The following is a 19873-nucleotide window of genomic DNA, read 5'->3' as shown; positions in this document are numbered from 1 at the left end:
TTGCAAACATTTTAAAACTAGGAGACACCACAAATATATTTGGATTTTTGCTTCTTTTGAACAACTCAGAAGATCTGTGCACCCTGGGCCCACATTCCCCAGAGCAGTGGTGCTTGGGAGTGGCCCTCTGGACTGGCCACATGTTCCCAGGCCACCACTCCCAAGGGTGTTCCCGCCCGAGGCCCCTCCACCACTTACCCTCTCACTTGCTGGTTGTTTTTGCTTACACCTGGCCCACCTCACTCACATTCCCTGCCTGGCCCCTGGAGCACTGTTTGAGTTTGTGACTCCTGGTTGGGTGGCCACTGCAAATCAGGGACAGGTTGAAGCAGGGTTTAAACCACTGATGAATCGGGCCCAGATTGGCCTTCCGCCTCAAGGCTCAAAGTAGACATAGATTGATGGTATACTTCAAAGGCAGAAGACACACTTCTAAGAGTTTTTAAGAACTGCCGCTACTTGTCTGTGTAACATCTATTGTACCTTTCAAGAGAATTGTATGATCTTTAAATACAATAAATTAAAGTTTCCAGAAATAGATATAAATACTGTGGAAGAATGATACCATGTTTTAAATTTGAATCACTTTAAAGACACAATTTGAGATTCAAACTCTTAAAAAATGACTGTAAAGTAAAGTGGACTTTATTATAATCTTTTATGACTTTGCTAACTGTTCCATGTAGTAATAAATGTTTGCAGAAGGATGGAAGGAGAGAAGAAAGGAAAGAAGGAAAAGGAAGGAAACTGCTTGCACATGGGGACTGGCTAATCCATTTTTTAAAAATTTAATTTGTAAATAACTGGAAGTTGCAAGAATAGTACAGAGAGGTCCCCTGTCCCCATTTCATAGATTCCCCATTTCATAGATTCCCCCAGTGCTAACATCTTCCATGCCTGCAGGCCAATCCCTTTTCATATTCCAGTGGCATGTGGTAGGTGTTCAATAAAGTTTATTGAATGCATATGTTTGCATGTAGAAAATAAATGTCATCATCTGTTGATTTAGCCGGTTGGTCGCTTTATTTTATTAACTTTGAATAGGTAATATACGTGCATGGAACAAATTCAACATGTACAAAGTGTATACAGGGAAGAGTACGTCTCCCTCCTTTTCCCACCTCCCAGTCACCCAGATGCCACTCTGGAGGCAACTATTTATTCATTTCTTATATCTCCTTCCACACATAGTTAATGTTTGCAAGCCTTCACATTCTGTTGCCTCCTCACCGTCCCCCCTCCATTGTAGAAAATTATATGCACATCTTTTCCACTTAGCAGTATACATTGGAGATCGTTTTATATAAGTTCATAGAGTGCTTCTTCATTCTTTTTAATGACTATTTAATATGTGTTCCATTATACAGTAAATAGGTGTATCATAAAATAATGTATTTAACTAATCCCCTATTGATAGGCATTTAGGTTTGTTTTTATTATTAAAAACAATACTGCAGTGAATATCCATGTCTGTTTTTATTTACCAGAGAGACGGTCTCTTTAGGTACCTAAGCATATGTTTTATGGATCTGAAATCCCCGAAGTTCACTATGTGGTCATATAAATAGAACTTTGATGGCAGAAAATTTCCCGAAGATTGGTGTGGCTTCTGGCCTAAGTCAGTGAGATTTGCTCTAGGTCTGGCGGGTTTAACTGATGCTGACGCACTTGTTCGCCATTATTTTCATCTGAGTTCTCTCTGGTAAGTAGAAAAAAAACAAGATCAGTTACACTCAGGATGATCTATTAGGGATGTGCCTTGAAGGATTGTGAAAGTGCCTTACTTCGCTTCCCTCCTATCACTTGATCCCGCTCCCTGATTTAGCCCTTGCTCCTGGCCAACATGCCTTACATCTTATTTGAAGTTACTTTCTATCTTGCCTTACTGCCCATCAGATTTTGGTGAAATTTCATTACTCAGAAAGTACCTCCAATTCTAAAGAGCTTTATACTGCTAAGAGATGAATCATGTTACCTTTGTGTTGCTGGCCTGTGTCTTACTATCCATACCTTTCTTGAAGCAGATTTTTAAAAAAATCTAAACTGGTTTCTTTTTTTCACCACAGTCCCTGAGGGAAGGACTACTACTCTTCTCCACGTTCAGAAGTTATTTTGTTCCCACGAAGCCCAGTACTCCTAAACAGCTGTTAACAAGCTGCCCCAAATGTCTGCAAAATGAGAGGGATACACAACAGTGAGCTTATCACTCATTCATTTAGTCATTAATTCATGCAACAAATATTTATTGAGGCAATACCAGGCAGCCTCAGCCTAAGCCACTGAATAAGACAAGATCCTTGCCATTACAGAGTTTGTTCTCTGGCATGTGTGTTTATGGGGTGTGGAGGAGAGTGAATAAGCAAATCATCTAGTATGTTAGAAGGTGATGAACGCTACAGAATGGTGGGGAGGGGGGTGGGCAGGCCAAAGGAGGTTGGGAGTGGGGGACGGGGGCACACTGCTATTTTAAATACAGTAGCCTGGCTAGACCTTGTTGAGGGTGCGAGATTTGAACTAAGACTTCAAAGAACACAGCATATCCTCACCCCAGTATCCTGTGTGTTATGTGTGTGTGTGCATAAAAAAATCACTGATGGCTTTGCATTTGCTTAACAACTATATTGAGCTATAATGCATACACCATTAAACTCACCCTTTTAAAGTGTACCATTTAGTAATTTTTAGTGTATTTACAGAGCTGTGCGACCATCACCATTATCTAATTCCAGAACATGTTCATCACCCGCCAAAGAAACCCTTTAGTAGTCACTACCCATTCCTGCATCCCCCTAGTGCCTGGCAACCACTAACCTACTTTCTGTCTCTGTCGATTGGCCTGTTCTGGACATTTCATATAAATGGAATCATGTTCAATGTGGTCCTTTGCAGCCAGCTTCTTTCACGTTGCATGTGTTCAAGGTTCATCCCTGTTGTAGCAAGCATCAGTACTGCATTCGTTGAAGAATAATGTGCCATTGTATGGATACACCACATTTGTTTATCCATTCATCAGTTGATGGTGACCTTGAGTTTTAAATATTGCAGAGTGTCATGCATGGACTACAGTGATGACCTTCCCCTTAAGGACTGGACTGTGCCATAGGAGACTGACAATGGGAGAACACTGTCAGGACTGCTGTTGCTCAGTCCAGTCAGTACTGGTTAGGCTTGGTTCTGGAGAAACTACGAAGCTGCCATACTCCAAGCCCTGCTTTTCCAGGTGTCTTCCTTCCGAGCAGAAGCTCTGGGTGGTCCAAATGCAGCAACACAGACCTGTGGGGTTTTTCTTTCAATTGTATTTTCTATTCCATATTTGGAAAATATTTATTATACTTTAAAATATAACCTTGGTAAGTTGTTTACCCAAGACAATTCTCAATGAGTTTTCTTTTCTTTTCTTTTCTTTTTTTTTAAATGTTGTGGGTGGGGTAGCAAGTAGAAGCAGATCTTCCTAACCAAATATTTGCCAGTATCTGAACAAAGCTGTTCTGGTCAAAGAAGGAAGACTCCACGAAGGAAGTGTGAATTGAATCTGGATTTTGAAGGTTCGATTCTGAGAGGAATAGATAAGGAAAGGGCATGTTCCAAAGAGTAGCAGGGAATTCAAAGTTTTATCTTCCGGGTGACTGGGAACCCTTGGGTCCTGGAGCACGTATCTTAGGTACGTTAATTTGGCAGCTATCCTCTGCGCCTAAAGGGTGATGGTGTTGGAATCCTCAGGACTTCTGCACACGGCGAGAATCAAAGTTTCACAACTTCTCTCGAGGGGGGTGTTTCAGTTACAGCCTCTGGGGCTGCGGAAAGATTATCTCCATCAAAGTCCAAATGGCTTAATGGCTTTTCACCCGCCGCGCCCCACCCACCCCTTACACACAGTCGAGAGTAACTGTCTAAGCGACACCAGTGCAAGAACCGGACACGCCCCGGCATGGCCGAGCTGCAAACCGCCCCAGACCGCCGGAGCCCTTCCCGTTTGATCCTGAAGGTGGGGGTGGGAGTGGAAGGCCAGTTGCGGTGGCTCCGCTCCAGGGAACTGTGGCATTGGGCCGGGGTAGCCGGGAAGGACAAGAATCTAACTCCTGCACGGGACCACGAGGAGTGGGGCCTCCAGAGGGGACGCACATCACCCTGGTGTAGGATGTGGTCTCCTTTCGCGCCGAACTCCAGCAACCGCCAGGAGAAATGTCTGCCGCCGAAGGCGGAGCGCGGCCGAAGGGGTGGAGCTACAGCGCGGGGGCGGAGCGAGGATGAGGGGGCGGAGCAAGACAGCAGGAGGTGGGCGGGGCGACATCAAGGGGGTGGGGCGCAGGCGGCCGGCGAGGGGCGGAGCGAACACGGGGGCGTGTCCTGCCAGCCGGCCCTGGCCCCGCCCCCGCCGCAGGCGCGCCCGTCCCGCCTACCCGCTCCCCCCGGCGGCCGCGGCGGTCGAGCGTGGGGAGGGAGGGGAGAGCGGGTCACGACGTTGCCGGGGCGGGGATAACCCCTCACGTGGAGCAGATGAAAGGGCCGCGGCGCGACGGCCGGGGGAGCCGAGCCGAGCCTGCGACCCACAAAGCAGCCGCCGCCGCCGCCGTCGCGATGGGGCTGTGAGGCGTCCGCCCGCGCTCGGTCCTCAGCCGGCCCGCGACTATGCCCGGCCGCGCCCGCCCTCCGCGCCCTCCCGCCGCAGGACCATGAGGCCGCGCTCGGGCGGGCGCCCAGGGGCCCCGGGCCGCCGCCGCCTCCGCCGCCGCCCCCAAGGCCCCCGCGGCCGCCGTCTGCCGCCGCCGCCGCCGCTGCCGCTGCTGCTCGGGCTGTTGCTGGCGGCCGCGGGGCCCGGCGCTGCGCGGGCCAAGGAGACGGCGTTCGTGGAGGTGGTGCTGTTCGAATCGAGCCCGAGCGGCGACTACACCACCTACACCACCGGCCTCACGGGCCGCTTCTCGCGGGCCGGGGCCACGCTCAGCGCGGAGGGCGAGATTGTGCAGGTAGCTGCCCGCCGCCCGGGCCCCGTGCCGCCGCCGCCACAAGATGGCTCCGGGGGCTGCGCCCGCCGACCCCGCCGCGGGCTGGCGGGCGGGCGTGGGGGCGGGAGGCGCGGCGAGGAGGCCGGCGGCATCCCTCCCTGGCTGGCGGGCGGGCGGGCGGGACGTGGCCTCCGGGGCGCTGCAGTGGGGGGCGAGCGCACGTGGGGGCTCGGCCTCCTGTGAGTCCGGGGAATGGGAAAGGACCCCGGGTCCGGGCACCCACGTTGGGGCGGCCCCCTTGGGCCTTTTGGGCATTCGGTTTGCCTCAGGTGGGAGTCCCGGGAACTACCTGTTGATTGCCAACTTTGGAAAGATATGTGATGAAGGATGGGGCGGCATGTTTCAGGTTGTAGGCTGTACTTCCCACCCATGCATGTTCCTTTTGGGAGTAGCCAAGCTTGTGTGAGGGGCTGCACAGCATCAGCTTCTCCGGTGGAACCTGCCGCCAGCCTCACCTGAGCGCTGACACTCCTGCAGGGCTCTGGACAAGTAGCATCAGGCAGGAGAGCAGCGGGAGCTGGCCGAGGAGTGGGGATCGCGGGTGCCCTGGAGTCGCCGAAGCAGGCAGCCCTCGCTGCGTGCCTCAGATTACAGAGGGTGGGAGGGAGGCTGCCTGCCCGCTCCTCAGCCAAGGACTTCTGCAGAGGGCCTGGAAATTGGGAGACAGGGTCGCTCGTTGACAGAGCCTCCACCTTGCTCCAAATGAAAGAGGTGTGCGTTCTTAAGGAAGTTAGTTAGGGAGAGATTTAAGCTGTCCCCACTCTTTGGAGGAGGGACTCTGAGCCCAAGCCTCTGTATTCTGTAGATGGTGAACTGAGTAGATGCCTTCCTGTTTCCTTGGCGGTGATTTTATCAACTTGTTAGTAGACAGCCAGCACACTTAACTGCGGTTAATATGCACGCCTGGGATGGGGACAATTTGAAACGGTTGGCTTGTCTTTGAACCTTCTGGGAGTGAAGAGATGGCTGCAGGGCTGTACGCTTTGGGACTTACGCGCTTTATTCTTGGATGAGTTATGAATGAAGAGAAGGAGACAGAATGGAATAACTGCAAGCGGCCTCTCCTTTCACTTCCCTTGGTGCAGGCTCGAAGCCCTGCATAGGACAGGGACCCTATGGTCCTTAGAGGTGTGTCCTTACATCCTCGTCTTAAACTTCTGCAGGATAAATAGAAGGGAAAACACTTCTTATTTGAGTTCACATAGGTTAAAGGCTTTTGGACTTTTTTCTTTGCTGCTGTTATAATTATGGTCTTTACAAGCTTTAGAGACCATGGTCTGCTGAAGATTACTACACATTTCAGTTGCAACCTTTAAGCATAGTTTGAATCTTAAAGCTTACTCCTTGTGACTCCTTCTTCCTCTTTGAGGCTTTCACTGTGCCCTGATGCCTTTAGAAAATGTTTGATTTACAGCCTTCTAAGAGAAAAGATGTTTTAATGTGGCACTTCACTTTCTGAAGGAGACTTTTGAAGTTTGCGATTTTTATCTGCAGTGTTTTAACTTGTGCTCTTTCTCCCTGGTAGTTTGTCTGGTGAGCTATCCATTATAAGTAGTGCTATGCTTTGGAGATAATCTTGGGTTCGCCATTTAATACAAAATTAGCAGTTTAAACACACCATTTGTAACTATTTTATCCTTGTGAGTGGAGAGATAATGTGTGAATTTGGCAGAATGAATCTATTCTCTTTTGAAACTTTTTGAAGTGCTTATCTAACTCCTTTGTAGTCCATTAGCCTAACCCCCCCGCAAAGTCAACAATTACTAAGTAAAGAAAAAAATGACTTAAATGGTATTTAATAAGTTTACCTGTTAAGCAATCACTAATAGGTGTCCTTAATTCCCTTATAACTGCAGTAATGCTGTTGAGTTTATCTGAGCTGTCTGAATAGTCATTTCTTGAGGTTCTCACTCTATATCTTTAATAACTTTATTGTGGGGCCTACTTGCTGAACCTCTCTGTGTGCATAGGTGGAGCTCAGCGTGGCTTTAAGGGCTGTGTGTGGACAGAGGCTGGCATGCTTTGATTAGTTCTTCTAATGCTGCCTGAGTGAAGGAACTGGTGTGGCCCCTGTCAGCCCCAGAGAGCTTTTTGTAAGGAAAGCTGGTGTTTTAGGATCGCTGCGAGGGAATGTAACATTTTGCGTGAGAAATGAGAATGTAGAAGAAACAAAGTGGTGTTCAGTTTCAGATTAATCGTGTTTTCTTAGTGCCCTTGTTGAACTTTTCAGCCTCCTTTTATTTACTATCTTGAAAAAAAACTCTGCATAGCTTGCTATTTAATATTTTATGTCTTCATAGCAGAGTTCATTTTCCTTTATCTAAACTGAAATAGTAGCATGGTAGCATTGCTTTTGTTATTTCCCGTAGGATTCCGTAGCACTGTTGTTCATGCTTTAGGGGAGAAAAGAACCTGTTTGGGAGACTCTCTCCATTAAGAATTCTAAGATAGGAAATTGGTTTGTATTACTGATTTTTTTTCTTCTCTCCCTACTGTATGCAGTGAAAGTGTGTGTATGTATACGTTTATACAATGGATACCTTATCATTGTCTGGTTTGCTCAGATACTTCTAATGAGAATACCTGTTCATTCATCTGCATGGGTTAGGGTAAGGAAAGGCCTGATTAAGGAGAGAGAGAGAGGGAGAGAGAGTGTGTGTGAGTGTGTGTATGTGTGTGTGTGTGTGTGTGTGTGAGAGAGAGAGAGAGAGAGAGGGAGAGAGATAGTAGTTCAAACCTGAGGTTAGTCACCAGGAGTCTTGATTCTATGTGCATTTTAGGCTTAAATAACTTTCCCAAGGTCACCAGTGTGCACTAAAAGAAAAGAGGTGTTTTTCTTTTTTAAATCTTCATCTGTGAAAGTTGTGGAAACAATGTATGAATATGAAATGCTATTAATTACTTTTGTTATCTTATTTATTCATGCAGCATTAGAGCCCATTTGCTTGTGTCAGGCACACAGTGTGAATGCTGGAGGAATTACTCTTCTGTAGTTCTGAAATGTGGAACTTTAAAGAGTTCTTAGACATATTGATATATATTTCATCTTTGAACCAATTTGTTGCTATTAATGAGATCTTTATCTGAAGCTTTCAGACTTGGCTGTTCAACTCACATGGTTAGTGATGTTAAATAAAGGGCCAATTAAACACTGGCTAGTGGTATGGACTGTTTAAGCAAACAAAGAAAATTTGCATAGCTAGAGGTGAAAGATTGTTTTAAAGTAGAAATGCCTTTTTTTTCTCTTGAAGTCAAATATTTAGAAACGCTTGAGAAATTCATTTGTAGAAGGAATCTGAATGTTAGGTTTTGTGTAACTTTAAAATTGGCCTTTCTGGACCCTGGGTTAAGTGTTGAATGGTCTTGAAGGCAGAGCTTGTAGAGAATATTCAGAAACTGAGCCAGTGCCATTAGCAGTGAGGGATGGGAAGAGAGCTGGGTGGTGGTTTAGAAAGGCTGAGTGAGGTCCTTAAATAGCCAGTGTTAACTAAGGGTATCACAGAGAATAATTTTAGGAAACTAATTCCTCCGCCTTGTTTCCCTGTCAGTGTGTTTCTGCAGTTCAACATTTGATCAAACACTTTCTTTTCATCTCCATTTTAAGTTAACTTAACAGGCCTGCCTCTAAAAATTGACTTGGCCTAATAGAACAATTGTGCGCTGACAGCTGACCTGGATTTACCCAGAAAGAGATTGCTGACTGTCTTGTCAGAAGGGCCTCCGTGGGTTAAAACCAAGCATTTGATTTGGTGAAAAACATTAGGGCTGTGTTTTGTGTCCGCATGAATTCTCGGGGGTTCTTACTTTCTCTCTTGTTCCCTGAGATCCCATGGGTGTTACTAATACAGTTCTGAATGGAGATTAGATGGTCGTGGGAGGTGAATGTGGAGACCAGAAACAGGCTGGTGATGGTTTCCACTTAGGAGCATTTATTTTGTATGGGGCACTGTGCCAAGCATACCATGTGTTTGCTTATCCAGTCTTTAACATGGAATCAACAACTGTTGCCACCCATTTTACAGATGAGGAAACTGAGGCGGAAAAAAGGCGTTTTTGACCTCTCCAACCTCACACAGCTAGCAAATGATCAAACCTGGGTTGAAAGCCAGGTCTGTCTGGCCCCTTTGTTCCTGTTATTGCCTAATCAATCGAACTTGGCTAGTTGGGTCTTGATAACAATTCAAGTCTAATTTTTAACAGTCTAGCCTAGAGATTCTTAACCTGAGGGTCACAGACTTTCAGAGACAGTCTGTGGACACTTGAAATTGTACACACAACCTTGTGTATGCACACTGTTATTTTCTTGAGAAGATAACGTAGTTTTGCCTCTTGGTGGGTTCTGCGATGCCCTTCTTCCCCAAGAGGAAAAAGAGAAGCACTAGTCTAGCACCTGTCATCAGATAGTCCATTACTAACAATTCAAGTGGAGTGATGTGGGGCTCAGGCTGGCAAGAATTGTAGAGAAGTCTCCAGGTTTGTGTGTCTCCACTAAGCATGCTCATTGATAGAATTTTTTTTTTTTTAACCAAAGCCTTGTTCTGTCCCGGATACTGTATTGCTCTAGCCTTCTGGAGTTCACAGCCCCTTACAGAGACTGACATGGGTCCATGGATAAATGATAATCTTTCCCAACTGGGTTTCCCCACAGATCTGAGCCCTTGATCCTAAAGGCATCCACTGTCTGTAATGAAGTAACTTCTGTCTTGTGTGTCTGTCTGGTATTAGTTACGTGCCTCATCCTTGGGAGCAGTGAGAAACTAGTCACTCCAAGAACTTTCTGCATTTAATATCAATTCACTATGTCATGCACCTGGGACTAACAATGTTGTAGGTCAGTTATACTTCAATTAAAAAAAAAAGAATTTTCTGCGTTTAGATGGTGATGCTCTGAATGCAGGGTGTGGAGTGGAGTGTGGGCGTGGACCTTTTCAGTATCCACTGGAAAATGAGGCAGAGTGTCTGTTGATGTTGAAATGCCTTAAAAGCAACTCCTCACATCTTCCCTTGCGGACCTGGGCACAGGGCTGTTTGTTTTTGTTCATCTCTGGATCCGCCCCTGGGTCCCCAGTGCCTGTTCCTTATCAGACACTGGCTATTTAGTGAATGAATGATGGATTTACAGTGGACACCAGGCAGGCTGTGGGTCTTAATAGGCTTGGATTAATTGATGAGAACAACTTCATTTGGCTTGGCTGATACATTCTGAGATTAGCTTTTCTTTTTGGTTATTTCCAGAAGCTTGCTTGATTAGATGGAAAGAATAGGCCTCTCTCTGGTTCCGGTAGACCCACTGGTATTAAAATACCAGGTTGTATGAAAGTGACCTATGTGTGTGCGTGTTCCGGGGTAGGCTCCCTGGCATTACAGAGATCTAAAGACATTCTTTTCATGATAAACCACTGAATATTGAGAAAGCCCTAATGTGGACAGCTGTTGTGGATGGACAGTCACAGGAAGAATAGTTCACGGCTAAGCCCTAGTGTCCCTGGGGAAAACAATAAAGGTTTGGTATTCAGCCTTATCATTAACCTGCATATATGTCATGTGAAAACTCTGCTTCTTGCTGCTGTTTCCCAAGTCTGGAGAATGTGGGTTTGCAGTTCAAGACAAAAATGACATTTCCGTCCATCTTGATAATTCAAAGAACCAGATCCAGCCCTCTAATGTGTTAGATAAGGAGACTGAGGTCCAGAGAAGTGAAGCACCTTGCCTATGGCCATATGGCAAGGTAGCGATGACCCTGGAAGACTTTTTGGGTCTTCTGACCCCCAGGCTTGTGCCTTTATGTCCCCACCAAGTATAGCAGGGAGAGTCAGTGCAGAAGCATGCCTTATGATCAGGTGTACAATTGAGGAAAGCCAGGCCTCCTTAAATTGTACACTGGGTTTAAGTGGTTGCTTTTCTCCTTTAATTTAGATTTTAAGTTGCTCCTTCTTCCTCTGTCAGAGCTTTTAAAAATAGGTGGTAATGATCACAAGCTTCTTGTGTGCCAGGCCCTGGGCACAATGCTGTGCTTACATTTAACGGGCGAAGCAGATAGGATGCCCCAGGTTTTCAGATGAGGAAGCTAAGCTCGCAGAGGTAAAGTCACTTGTCGAAGTCACTGAGAGGTCGATAGCAGGGCTCAGATTCAAACCCAGGTCTGTGTGATTCTAAGGCATTTCTGTTTTTACAAGGCTGCTTTACTTGGCACTTTCTGCTGCTTGGGATGAGATTATGGGAACTAATGGTGGAATTTAGAGTCGGGTATAAACCCAGACTGATGGACCAAGAAATGAGTCTATAATTTCAGCTGAGAAAACCCGCTACCCTTAGAGGTTTGTTTCCTTCTTTCCTTCCTTCTCTTTTCCTCTCTTTCTTCTTTTTTCAATCACAGAGTCTCATTCTACCTTGTTTTTTCCATGAAGAGCCAACCTGCCAAGGCTGGGAAGAGGGACCAGTGACGTGAAGTACACAACTGTTGCTTGATGGCACTTCCGTTGTTTTCCTGGCTGTTGGGAAAATTGGAATGGCCACGGTGCTCTGGCATTTAAAGGGATTTCTGGTGCAAGACACACGTCCTTCCTGTGGCCGACTTTTTAGGGCCATTTCAGAGCCTGCATGGCTTTCTCCAAAAAGGTCTTGTCCCCTGTTTCTCACCTTTCTCACTTTACACAGTCTGCATGTCCCCTACTTGATTTATAAGACGGTGAAAACCTAAAGCTGTGGGTTCCCACTGCTCATTTCATCCTCCTGGCTGTTAAACCTACCCATGGGTCTGCATCGTACAGCTGACAGGCATGCATTCTGTCCCCCAGACCCTGCGTGAAGCAAGGCAGCAGGAGCAGGGGCCAGTGAGATGCTGGCCCTGCCCACAGGCAGCTGAGTGCAGGGGGCAGACAGCGTGCCAAACTGTTGGGGGACACATCTGTGGGGCACTGAGGGAACACCTGGCCCAGGTGCTACGTTTAGACCTGGGCAACTTGTTCTGAAGAAACATGTATATAATGACACAGTATGTGGATTTGCACCTTCTGGTCTTTTCCGACTCATTTTTTACTTACCTTTGAAGTTAAAGCTGATAACCCCTTTGTAGAGACGTGCCTTTATACCTGTCAAACAGGATGGGGAGGGAGTAAAGAGTAGAGGTTCTTTGTTCCATTTGCAGCTTGAATGAGATGTTTTAAAATCTGACTTTTAGCGGCTCTGTTGACTCATGGTAGTGTGAAGAGAATGAGGTCAGCTGGCCTATTGTGGTTCAAGGGAGAGCGTTTTATTTTTATTACCCTTGAGATGTGTTGTAAGACTTGATATTAACCCCCTTCTCTCCCCAGCAGCCAGTGTGATATGGATGTTTAAACTCAAGGTGTAGAGTTGATTTGTTGAAAACAAACTTTGATGAATCTAGAAGTTTCATGGGGAAATGGATGTTGGAATGGGGGACTTCTGGTCTCCTGGTGCAGAACTTACTGCATTTTTTTAAAATAAGAGAGTGGGAGTGGTGCTTGATTTAGGTGTGTATACAGGGAACCATTCAGTGCTGTAAGAATTTAATTAAAACTTGATTTTCTACTTGCACTGAGTGCACTAACTTATATCAGACATTTATTGAGTTCCTACCATGGAGACACTCTAGACAGGAAACGTATTTTTTATGCGCCCACAGTACAGTCTCTGATTTGTGGATGTCATTTCTGTGATTTCTCCCATATGAATTTGGGCAGTTGAACTAGCTGTACGTAGTAAACTGAGGCTGAGAGTGTAAGTAAGCGTCTCAAGGCCACAGAGCTGGGATTGAACTTGGGTCATTTGGAGAAAAGCTCACTGACCCACTTGCTTGAGGACCTGGGTGTATTTTGGTAGCATATGGGCAAAAATGTTAGAATAGATTCATTTTACATTCCTCTTGTCAGGGCCAAAGTCTTCCTTTAAAAAAAATCATCTGTAACTTATTTTTTAATTATAAAAATAATACATGTTTATTGTAGAATACTTGGAAAATACAGAAAAGGGTGAAAAAGAAAATCAATCCTGCTGCCTATGCAAAACCTCTGTTAACCTTTTGTGTTTTGGTACAGTTTTCCTTTCGTTTTTCCTATGAGCTTAGAGGGATTTTTAAGAAAATTGGAAAAAACATTACCTAGTGTTTATAATCCTTCATGCACCTTGAGTATTTTCCTGTTCCTAATAAATACTCTGTGAGATTTTTAATGTCTTGTTTTTCATTATTATAAGTGACACTGTGAGGAATATCTTGTCTCTATCTCTTGATTATTTTCACGGAATCGAGTTCTAGAATTGGGACCATGGGGTCAAGAGGTGTATACACTCTTGATGCGTAGTGTGAGTTTGCTCCGCGGACTCCCCCACCAGGTTGGCATGTGTGTTTCCACACACCCCTGCTCACAATGGGTGGTATCTGTTTCTTTAAAAAAACAAAACAAAGCAAAAAACAACTTCATAACAGTGAAAGGCTACCTATTCCTATGGTTTAGTAAATGGTAAAATCCTGGCTCTTTTCCTCTGCCATGAGGATCCGGGTTATGACTAACGTCTGCATTGAAGGGAAGGAGCCGGGCCTGGTAGCGGGCACCTCCCTCTAGGTGTACCCGCGCCCAGTTCAGGAGCAGCAGGCCGCCCTTGTGTTCTGGGTGGGGACGCAGTGGCTGTCCAGGCACATAGCCGTGCCTGGAGGCCTGGAAGAGCCCATCCAGGAGGGACCACTGTGCTGTGGGCACAGCCGTGGCAGCAGATTGTGGCCCAGGAGGGTGCTGCTGCGGTCCGTGTTTTCTGCCCTGTCTCTTTCCCATGGAGCAGCCCCTCTGCTCATGAGCAGGCCACGTGCCGAAGGCTGAACGAGTCCGTCCTCTCATCCAGTGTGGTTGGCAGAGAGGCATTACTGCCAAGCACCAGACTACCAGGGTGCATCTAAACAGTCAGGCCCACGGGCTGAAAACAGCTGCCTGCTGTTCTGTTTGATCCCTGTTAAAAATCTAGAAATTTTACATAAAAATCTGGAGCTTTGGCTCTTCTTAAAAAATGAGAAGGTCTGACAACGCTGGGTCCACATTCCCAGGTGGCAACAGCCTGTCTGCCCCACCGTGGGACAGCAGCTGCCCTCTTGAGCTGGGACCCAGGCCCCAGTTTACAAGTTTCTTCTGCCTGATGGCTGCTTCGTGCTTGCGGTGACAGTCCTGCGGTTACCTGTGTGGTGACTGTGGGCACTGGCACGTGCCGTCCTGTCTATTGCTGGAAGTTCTGGAGCCGAAAGCTTTTAAGTTGTGCTTGGTGAGTCTCCATTCTCTCCCTTCTCAGCTGTCTGTGTGTCAGATGGCCCTGGTGGCTTTATGACACTTCACTGGACCCCGTGAGCCTCAAGGTCTGCCACTGGGGAAGGTCACCCTGCCCTGGCCTGACCAGAATGCTTTTTTCACGTTGATGTAGGTGTTTCTGTTTTCTCTTGGACTTCCTGAAGGCTGAAGTCCCACAGCCGTTTGGCCTGTGCCTTCATTCAGGTCTTTGTCCCTTCTCTCTTTTTGCTCCCTGGTTTCTTTTGACTGGAAAGTCCCTGTTGCACTTGGAGGGTGCTCCCCTCTTCCAGTGAGGGCGCTGTGGGCCAGGTGCTTGGGCCTTTGGTCCCCGAGAGGAGCTGGCGTAGAGCTCGGGTCTTGGGGTGCCCAGGTACTGGTTTTTCTGGAATGGCATCCCACTTTGGTGGTTGAGGTCCAGCGCATGTTCCACGTGCCTGTGCTTTAGGGACCCTGTGCACTTTCACCTGTGCTACCGTGTTTCCCCCTCCCAGCTAGGAGCGCCTTCCCTGATTCTGCCCAGAAGGCCGCCTGCTCTTCAGGGTGCCCTGGGTGCCAAGGCTTGTCCCACACTCGACGTAGAGTGCTTTCCTCTGTATCTAATTGTACACTTTTACTTAAATGCATTTGACATTGTGCATTCAGCACCTTTGTGCGAGTTTTGGAACCATCACTGGGTACCCGGAGACTTGGCATCTTTTCAGAAAGTGCCTCCGTCTTGGAGTAGGTGGTAAGCAGGCGGCTAATGGCATGTAAAGAATGTTGCAAGCGTGACTTGCAGAGTCCTTTCAAAATTTAAATCAAAGTAGCTTGTGGCCAAGTCAGAGGAAATGATGGACTTGCTCTTTCCTGGCTGACCTTACCTCTTCACGCCCGACGACGCTGCCCAAGCATCTCCCTGCCTCACGGTCTTTCCTCCCATCAGTCGTCCCCCCCGCCACCAGATTCATCTTTCTAAAGTAACCTCTGATCTTTAATTTCCCTTGATCAGAATCTTTCCTTGCCATCCCCTGGCTTACTCGTGAGCTGAGTATAGAGGCGACCTGGGACGCAGGCCTGGGGCCTGGGTTCCTGCCCTTATTTCCTGGCTGGGTCCCGGGCTTTCCCCGCTCTGTGCCCTTCATTCCCGACTGCCCTTCTGCGGGGATACATTTCTATACCTCGGCGTTCCCGCCCGCCATCTTTGCCCCGTCCTCTTCCTTTCCTCTCTCCTAGGAACCACACCTGCCGTCACACTTCCTGTCCTTCCCATCATGCATGTTCCAGTTCTGCCATCTACCGTTCCCTTCCACCAAAGCACTCCATTTTTCACTTCTCTGCTGGTCTCCAGTACCTGATTGTAGGCATTCTTTTATTTATGTTTTCTTTCCCCCACAAGATCACAGCTCCCAGCAGAGAGGGCTGGTGTCTTAACTCATCCCCCAGGTGCCTTGCAATAAAACACTTAAATATGTACTGAATTGAAATTCTTCTCCTAGGTCATGATACTTTGGGATAGGATAGTAGTGATGGGGATGTTAGTGCGGCCAGAAAGAGACTTGGCTTTTTGAGGGAGAGCTTTCTGTGATTGTAGAAACAATTCACAAGACATGGGTGTGTCCTAGGGTGATTCCAAATAGTTGGGATGGACCAGCATCTCAAAATAATTTCACCTTGCCTCTGTTCTCCAAGTCTGGAAAAAGGATGTGGGGCAAGGAGGTAGCACGATCTAAGTCCTCCCAGACTGGAGTGTGGCTGTCTGGGTGTGTTGTTCAAAGCATGCTGGAGAAGGGAACATCTCGGCCTGACTGTAGACTTTTAGGGAGTATGTTTTATTTAAATATGAACAATATTTTGTCACATAGAAAACCGGTATTTTAGGGAATAGTAAAAGTTATATGTAACTCCAGAGTGACTCATCCTGACCTACCTTTGTACCATATTGTTTACTCAATCCCCCTCCCTCCTGCCTTGGAAGTTCTGGTGGGGCCTTGAGGTGTGGGAAGCAGTTCTGAAGGATTACAATAGTATTCTAAAGAGTCCAGCAGACTACGTGTGGAAGATATTTAGATTTCAATTTAATAAACATGCGATTTTCTACTTTTTAAGGGGCCTACCATAAGTATTGGGAAATGATTACATTATTGCTTCATTACACACAGGTTGGCATGTTGGTATTTTGGGGGGTTATTGTTGCTGTTTTTGTGGAATGGTGGCTATTATGTGGGTACTGGGACCTTCAGAAATACTCCAGAATCTATCCATGATGTGTTATATTTCACTTGTCCTACGGGGTTGTCATGCCTTTTCATGGCAGGTCCACTCCAGAAATGTTCTGGTGCCCGTCATTAAATGTCACCCTCACCCAGGGAATTAAATGAACAGCTAATGTGTAGTTTTGAAATTTTGGTGTTACTAGGTTTAAATCTCTTTGACACATATAAACTTGCTTGTGGCATTAAATGTGCCGTACGGGTGATTCAGGGTCCAGTGGCAGTGGTAATTTTTGCATTTCCTGACTCTTGTGTTTAAATTTGCAGTCTCAACATTGCATCACCATAGGTTTTCACATTTAATGAATATTTATGTTGAGCCGAGTTCTATACGAATGCGGTGGTTTCTGACTTGATTATAGCTTGCTGTGTGCTGTGGCCAGGAGTGCCCTACAGACAACAGAGCTGGCACACGTCTCAGCATGCCAAGCCCTGGCGGATGTGGTTAGGGACCACGGTGACTGGTCCTCTGGTTGCCATGCCAACCTTGTTTTTGGAAGGGGGAGGCCTAAAACAGCAGTGGGATGGGGGTAGAGTAGTTTTGAATATTCTAAGTTTGAAATTATTCCCCATATGTGCCCCTACAGGGAAGATGTAGAAAACTGACCACATGCTCAGATAAGATTAATTAATTTTCTTAATAATTAATTTTCTTAATTTGCTTATGCAAGGCTGTTTTAATTGTCCTCTTGCAAACCTGTCGAAGTTCATATATGAGTGTCTTCCCTCCTTGCTGCAGGTTAAATAGGGAATCTTCTGTCTCTTAATATTTACAGACCCCCTCCCTCTCACCTCCCGTCCACATCCCTTGCCCTCTAGTAACTCTGTGATCTAGTGATGGCTGACTCGGGGAGGGGAGGGAAAAGGACCAGAGGCAGATTGGATGGGGGCTCCCCCTCCCCTGCTCCTTATGTTCATTCCTTTCTGCTCCCCATCTCAAGGCCTGTCCTCTCCTCTCCCTAGTCTTTTATGTTCATCAAAGACCGTGGTCACAGGTGCTACCACCCGTAAGTGGGCTCTTAGGATGCCAAGCAACTCTCAAGGTTTGGCATTCAGAGCTGGGACAGGAAGAGGAGTGTTGTGTCCAACACTGGCATGCTGTTTGCCCCTTTGCAAGTGGTGTCCACGTAATAAATTCTGTGGTGCTTGGTGTTGTGCAGTGAAATGTCCAGAAGGGAATTAATCAGGCCGAGTAGATAGGAGTCCTGAATGGCCGAGTGGGATGGGGCGCTTGGGCAGCATCCTCTGTCCAGCACCCCTTCACAAGCAGAGCCCTGAGCCGCTGGAAGCAGGGCTTGTGCAGCTGGAGCTTTCCTGTGTAGGGGAGGGCCTGCCCTCAGGCTCATCACGCAAAGAAGCAAACCTTCCACCCTTTTGAATGGAAACTTAGTATTTCAGAAGGGGATGCTGACCACAAGTTTTATCATTGCTTGCTGACTTGGCGATCCCTCTGTGACTCTCCAGTAGATTGGCTCTGTCTCCAGGGCAGGGCTGATGTCTTTATCTTTTGACATTTTGCCACTCCAACACAAAGGATCCCTTTGTGAATTAGGGAAAGATGTCCCTTCCTCAAAACACCTGACTTCTCTTTGCCACATATGGGCCATACTGTGGATCTAGGATGACTCCAGAAGTGAGCGGCGCCTCCTGGAGTTGTGCGTGCACGGGGCCGTCTTCCTTTGCTGGTGTGGCACCTGTCTCAAAGCTGTTACCGCCTCTCTAGTGCTTCTCTCTCAGCAATTCTGATTTACTGCTTCTGACTTCTGTAGTTCAGTCCTGGAAAACAGGGAACAATGTTTGCCAGAATTGAGTGTAAAGTCAAGAAACAAGATACCAAGGCGAGTAAGGAGTTTAGTATGGTGGATTCTGGACATCTGCTTTGTCTGTTTTTTTGCTTTGCTGACCGGAGTGGGGCCCTCTGGCCTTGGGTACATTATAATGAAATGGACAGGCCTTTTGTGGAGCAGAAATGGCACCACCATTTCATGGGAGAAGATACAGGTGTCTACCTGATGAGCAACTTACAAATTAACTTTCAGACTATAACCTGATTTGAGTATAAATTCTCTTTAATTCTGTGTTACACCTTAGAGCCACTTGTATTTGAGAGGAGTTGGGAGGACACTTCTGTGTTAACATGTGAACATTGACATGGCTATTACAAGCAGTAGTCTTCACCTTTGCTGTGCAGACACCCAAGATTCGTTAGGTTCTTGAAAGCATGTTGGAAGTTTTACAGAACAGAGTGATTCTGGATTTCTTTTGCTGATGGGAGAGGCAACTGAGTGCCAAGTCTGGACTCCGACTCTGCCAGTTACCTGCTGTGGAAAGGTGACTTTGCCTCTCTGGGTCTCAGTTTCTTCATCTGTAAAATGGAGATGAGTTACTGACAACAGGCACTTTGTGTTTCGTGTTGATAAGGATGTTGATGAAGAAAATAATGTGCATAGTTTCATAATGTTCCTCATATACATTAACGTTTCTGTTGTAGTTCTCAAATGGTTGAACATTGTTATTCTAAAGGAGTAGTTTATCAAAGTGAGAGCGTTCAAAGTGCGGCTCATCGGGAAGAGAAGAGGTCTTATTGTAGGGATCACTGTCTCCACGCTCAGTGCCTGACCACTGGCACCTGTGTCCTTTCTCCCCAGGGGTGGGAGTGAGGGTGGGTGGGGCTCCTAGGAGGGCCCTTGTGTGCCCTTGCGAGAGGCTCAGGTGTCCGCCCCTTACGGACCCCACTTGTCTCACCTCTGTGTCCTGGGAGGGGTGCTTTGCTGCAGTTCATTGTCTCACCCCTACCCTCCACAGCTGGGTCCCTGTCCATGCCTCCAGCTCCGTCGCTTGGGACCGTGAACACACACAAAGACGCGCGTGTGAACTGTACATACAGCGTACGGGAGCCCGGGAGCCCGGGAGCCTGGGAACCTGGGATCCTGGGATCCTTGGCCAGTCTGCCTGTTGTTCCCAATGCCACTGGGCCGGCATCGGGGCCGTCAACAATGCTTTGAAGGGAAGCGGGCGCCGGATGGCTTCTCAGGATCCGGCCTCGGCACGTGGAATGTGGTGATATGCTCAGGCTGTACTCGGGGGGCCTCATTATGTGGGACCCATGGCAAGCACAAGTGACTTCTGCACTCGATTTGATCCAGTGTGTGATGGTGCCAAAGCAAATACTTTATTAATCTTAAACCCCCAAGTTAGACACGTTGACTTTTTCTAAAAATGGGAATGGTAGGAGTGCATTGTGGGATTTTTTTTTTTTTTTTTGATAACTCCCCCCAACCCCTCTGCCAAGACCGGGCAGTGCATTCCTCTCCTTGAATGGAGAAGG

At 47.1% G+C, this 19873-nt stretch overlaps 1 protein-coding gene across 2 annotated transcripts in view; it reads left to right on the top strand.

Annotated features, from left to right (window-relative positions):
• The first annotated feature begins 4370 nt into the window (after nucleotides 1-4370).
• ZNRF3 (zinc and ring finger 3) overlaps nucleotides 4371-19873 on the top strand; it is a 134587-nt gene continuing 119084 nt past the window's right edge. Inside the window, exon 1 of one of the 2 annotated variants that reach the window (XM_032471700.1) lies at nucleotides 4371-4967. In XM_032471700.1, coding sequence (XP_032327591.1) covers nucleotides 4674-4967 — 294 coding nt within the window. In that variant the 5' untranslated portion in view covers nucleotides 4371-4673. The remainder of the gene's footprint in view (nucleotides 4968-19873) is intronic. The other variant, XM_032471701.1, reaches the window with a different exon arrangement.

Source organism: Camelus ferus, chromosome 32, assembly GCF_009834535.1.
Source record: "Camelus ferus isolate YT-003-E chromosome 32, BCGSAC_Cfer_1.0, whole genome shotgun sequence".
NCBI lineage: Eukaryota > Metazoa > Chordata > Mammalia > Artiodactyla > Camelidae > Camelus > Camelus ferus.
Note: the sequence above shows the minus strand (reverse complement) of the source record. Positions and strands in the feature narration are given on the sequence as shown.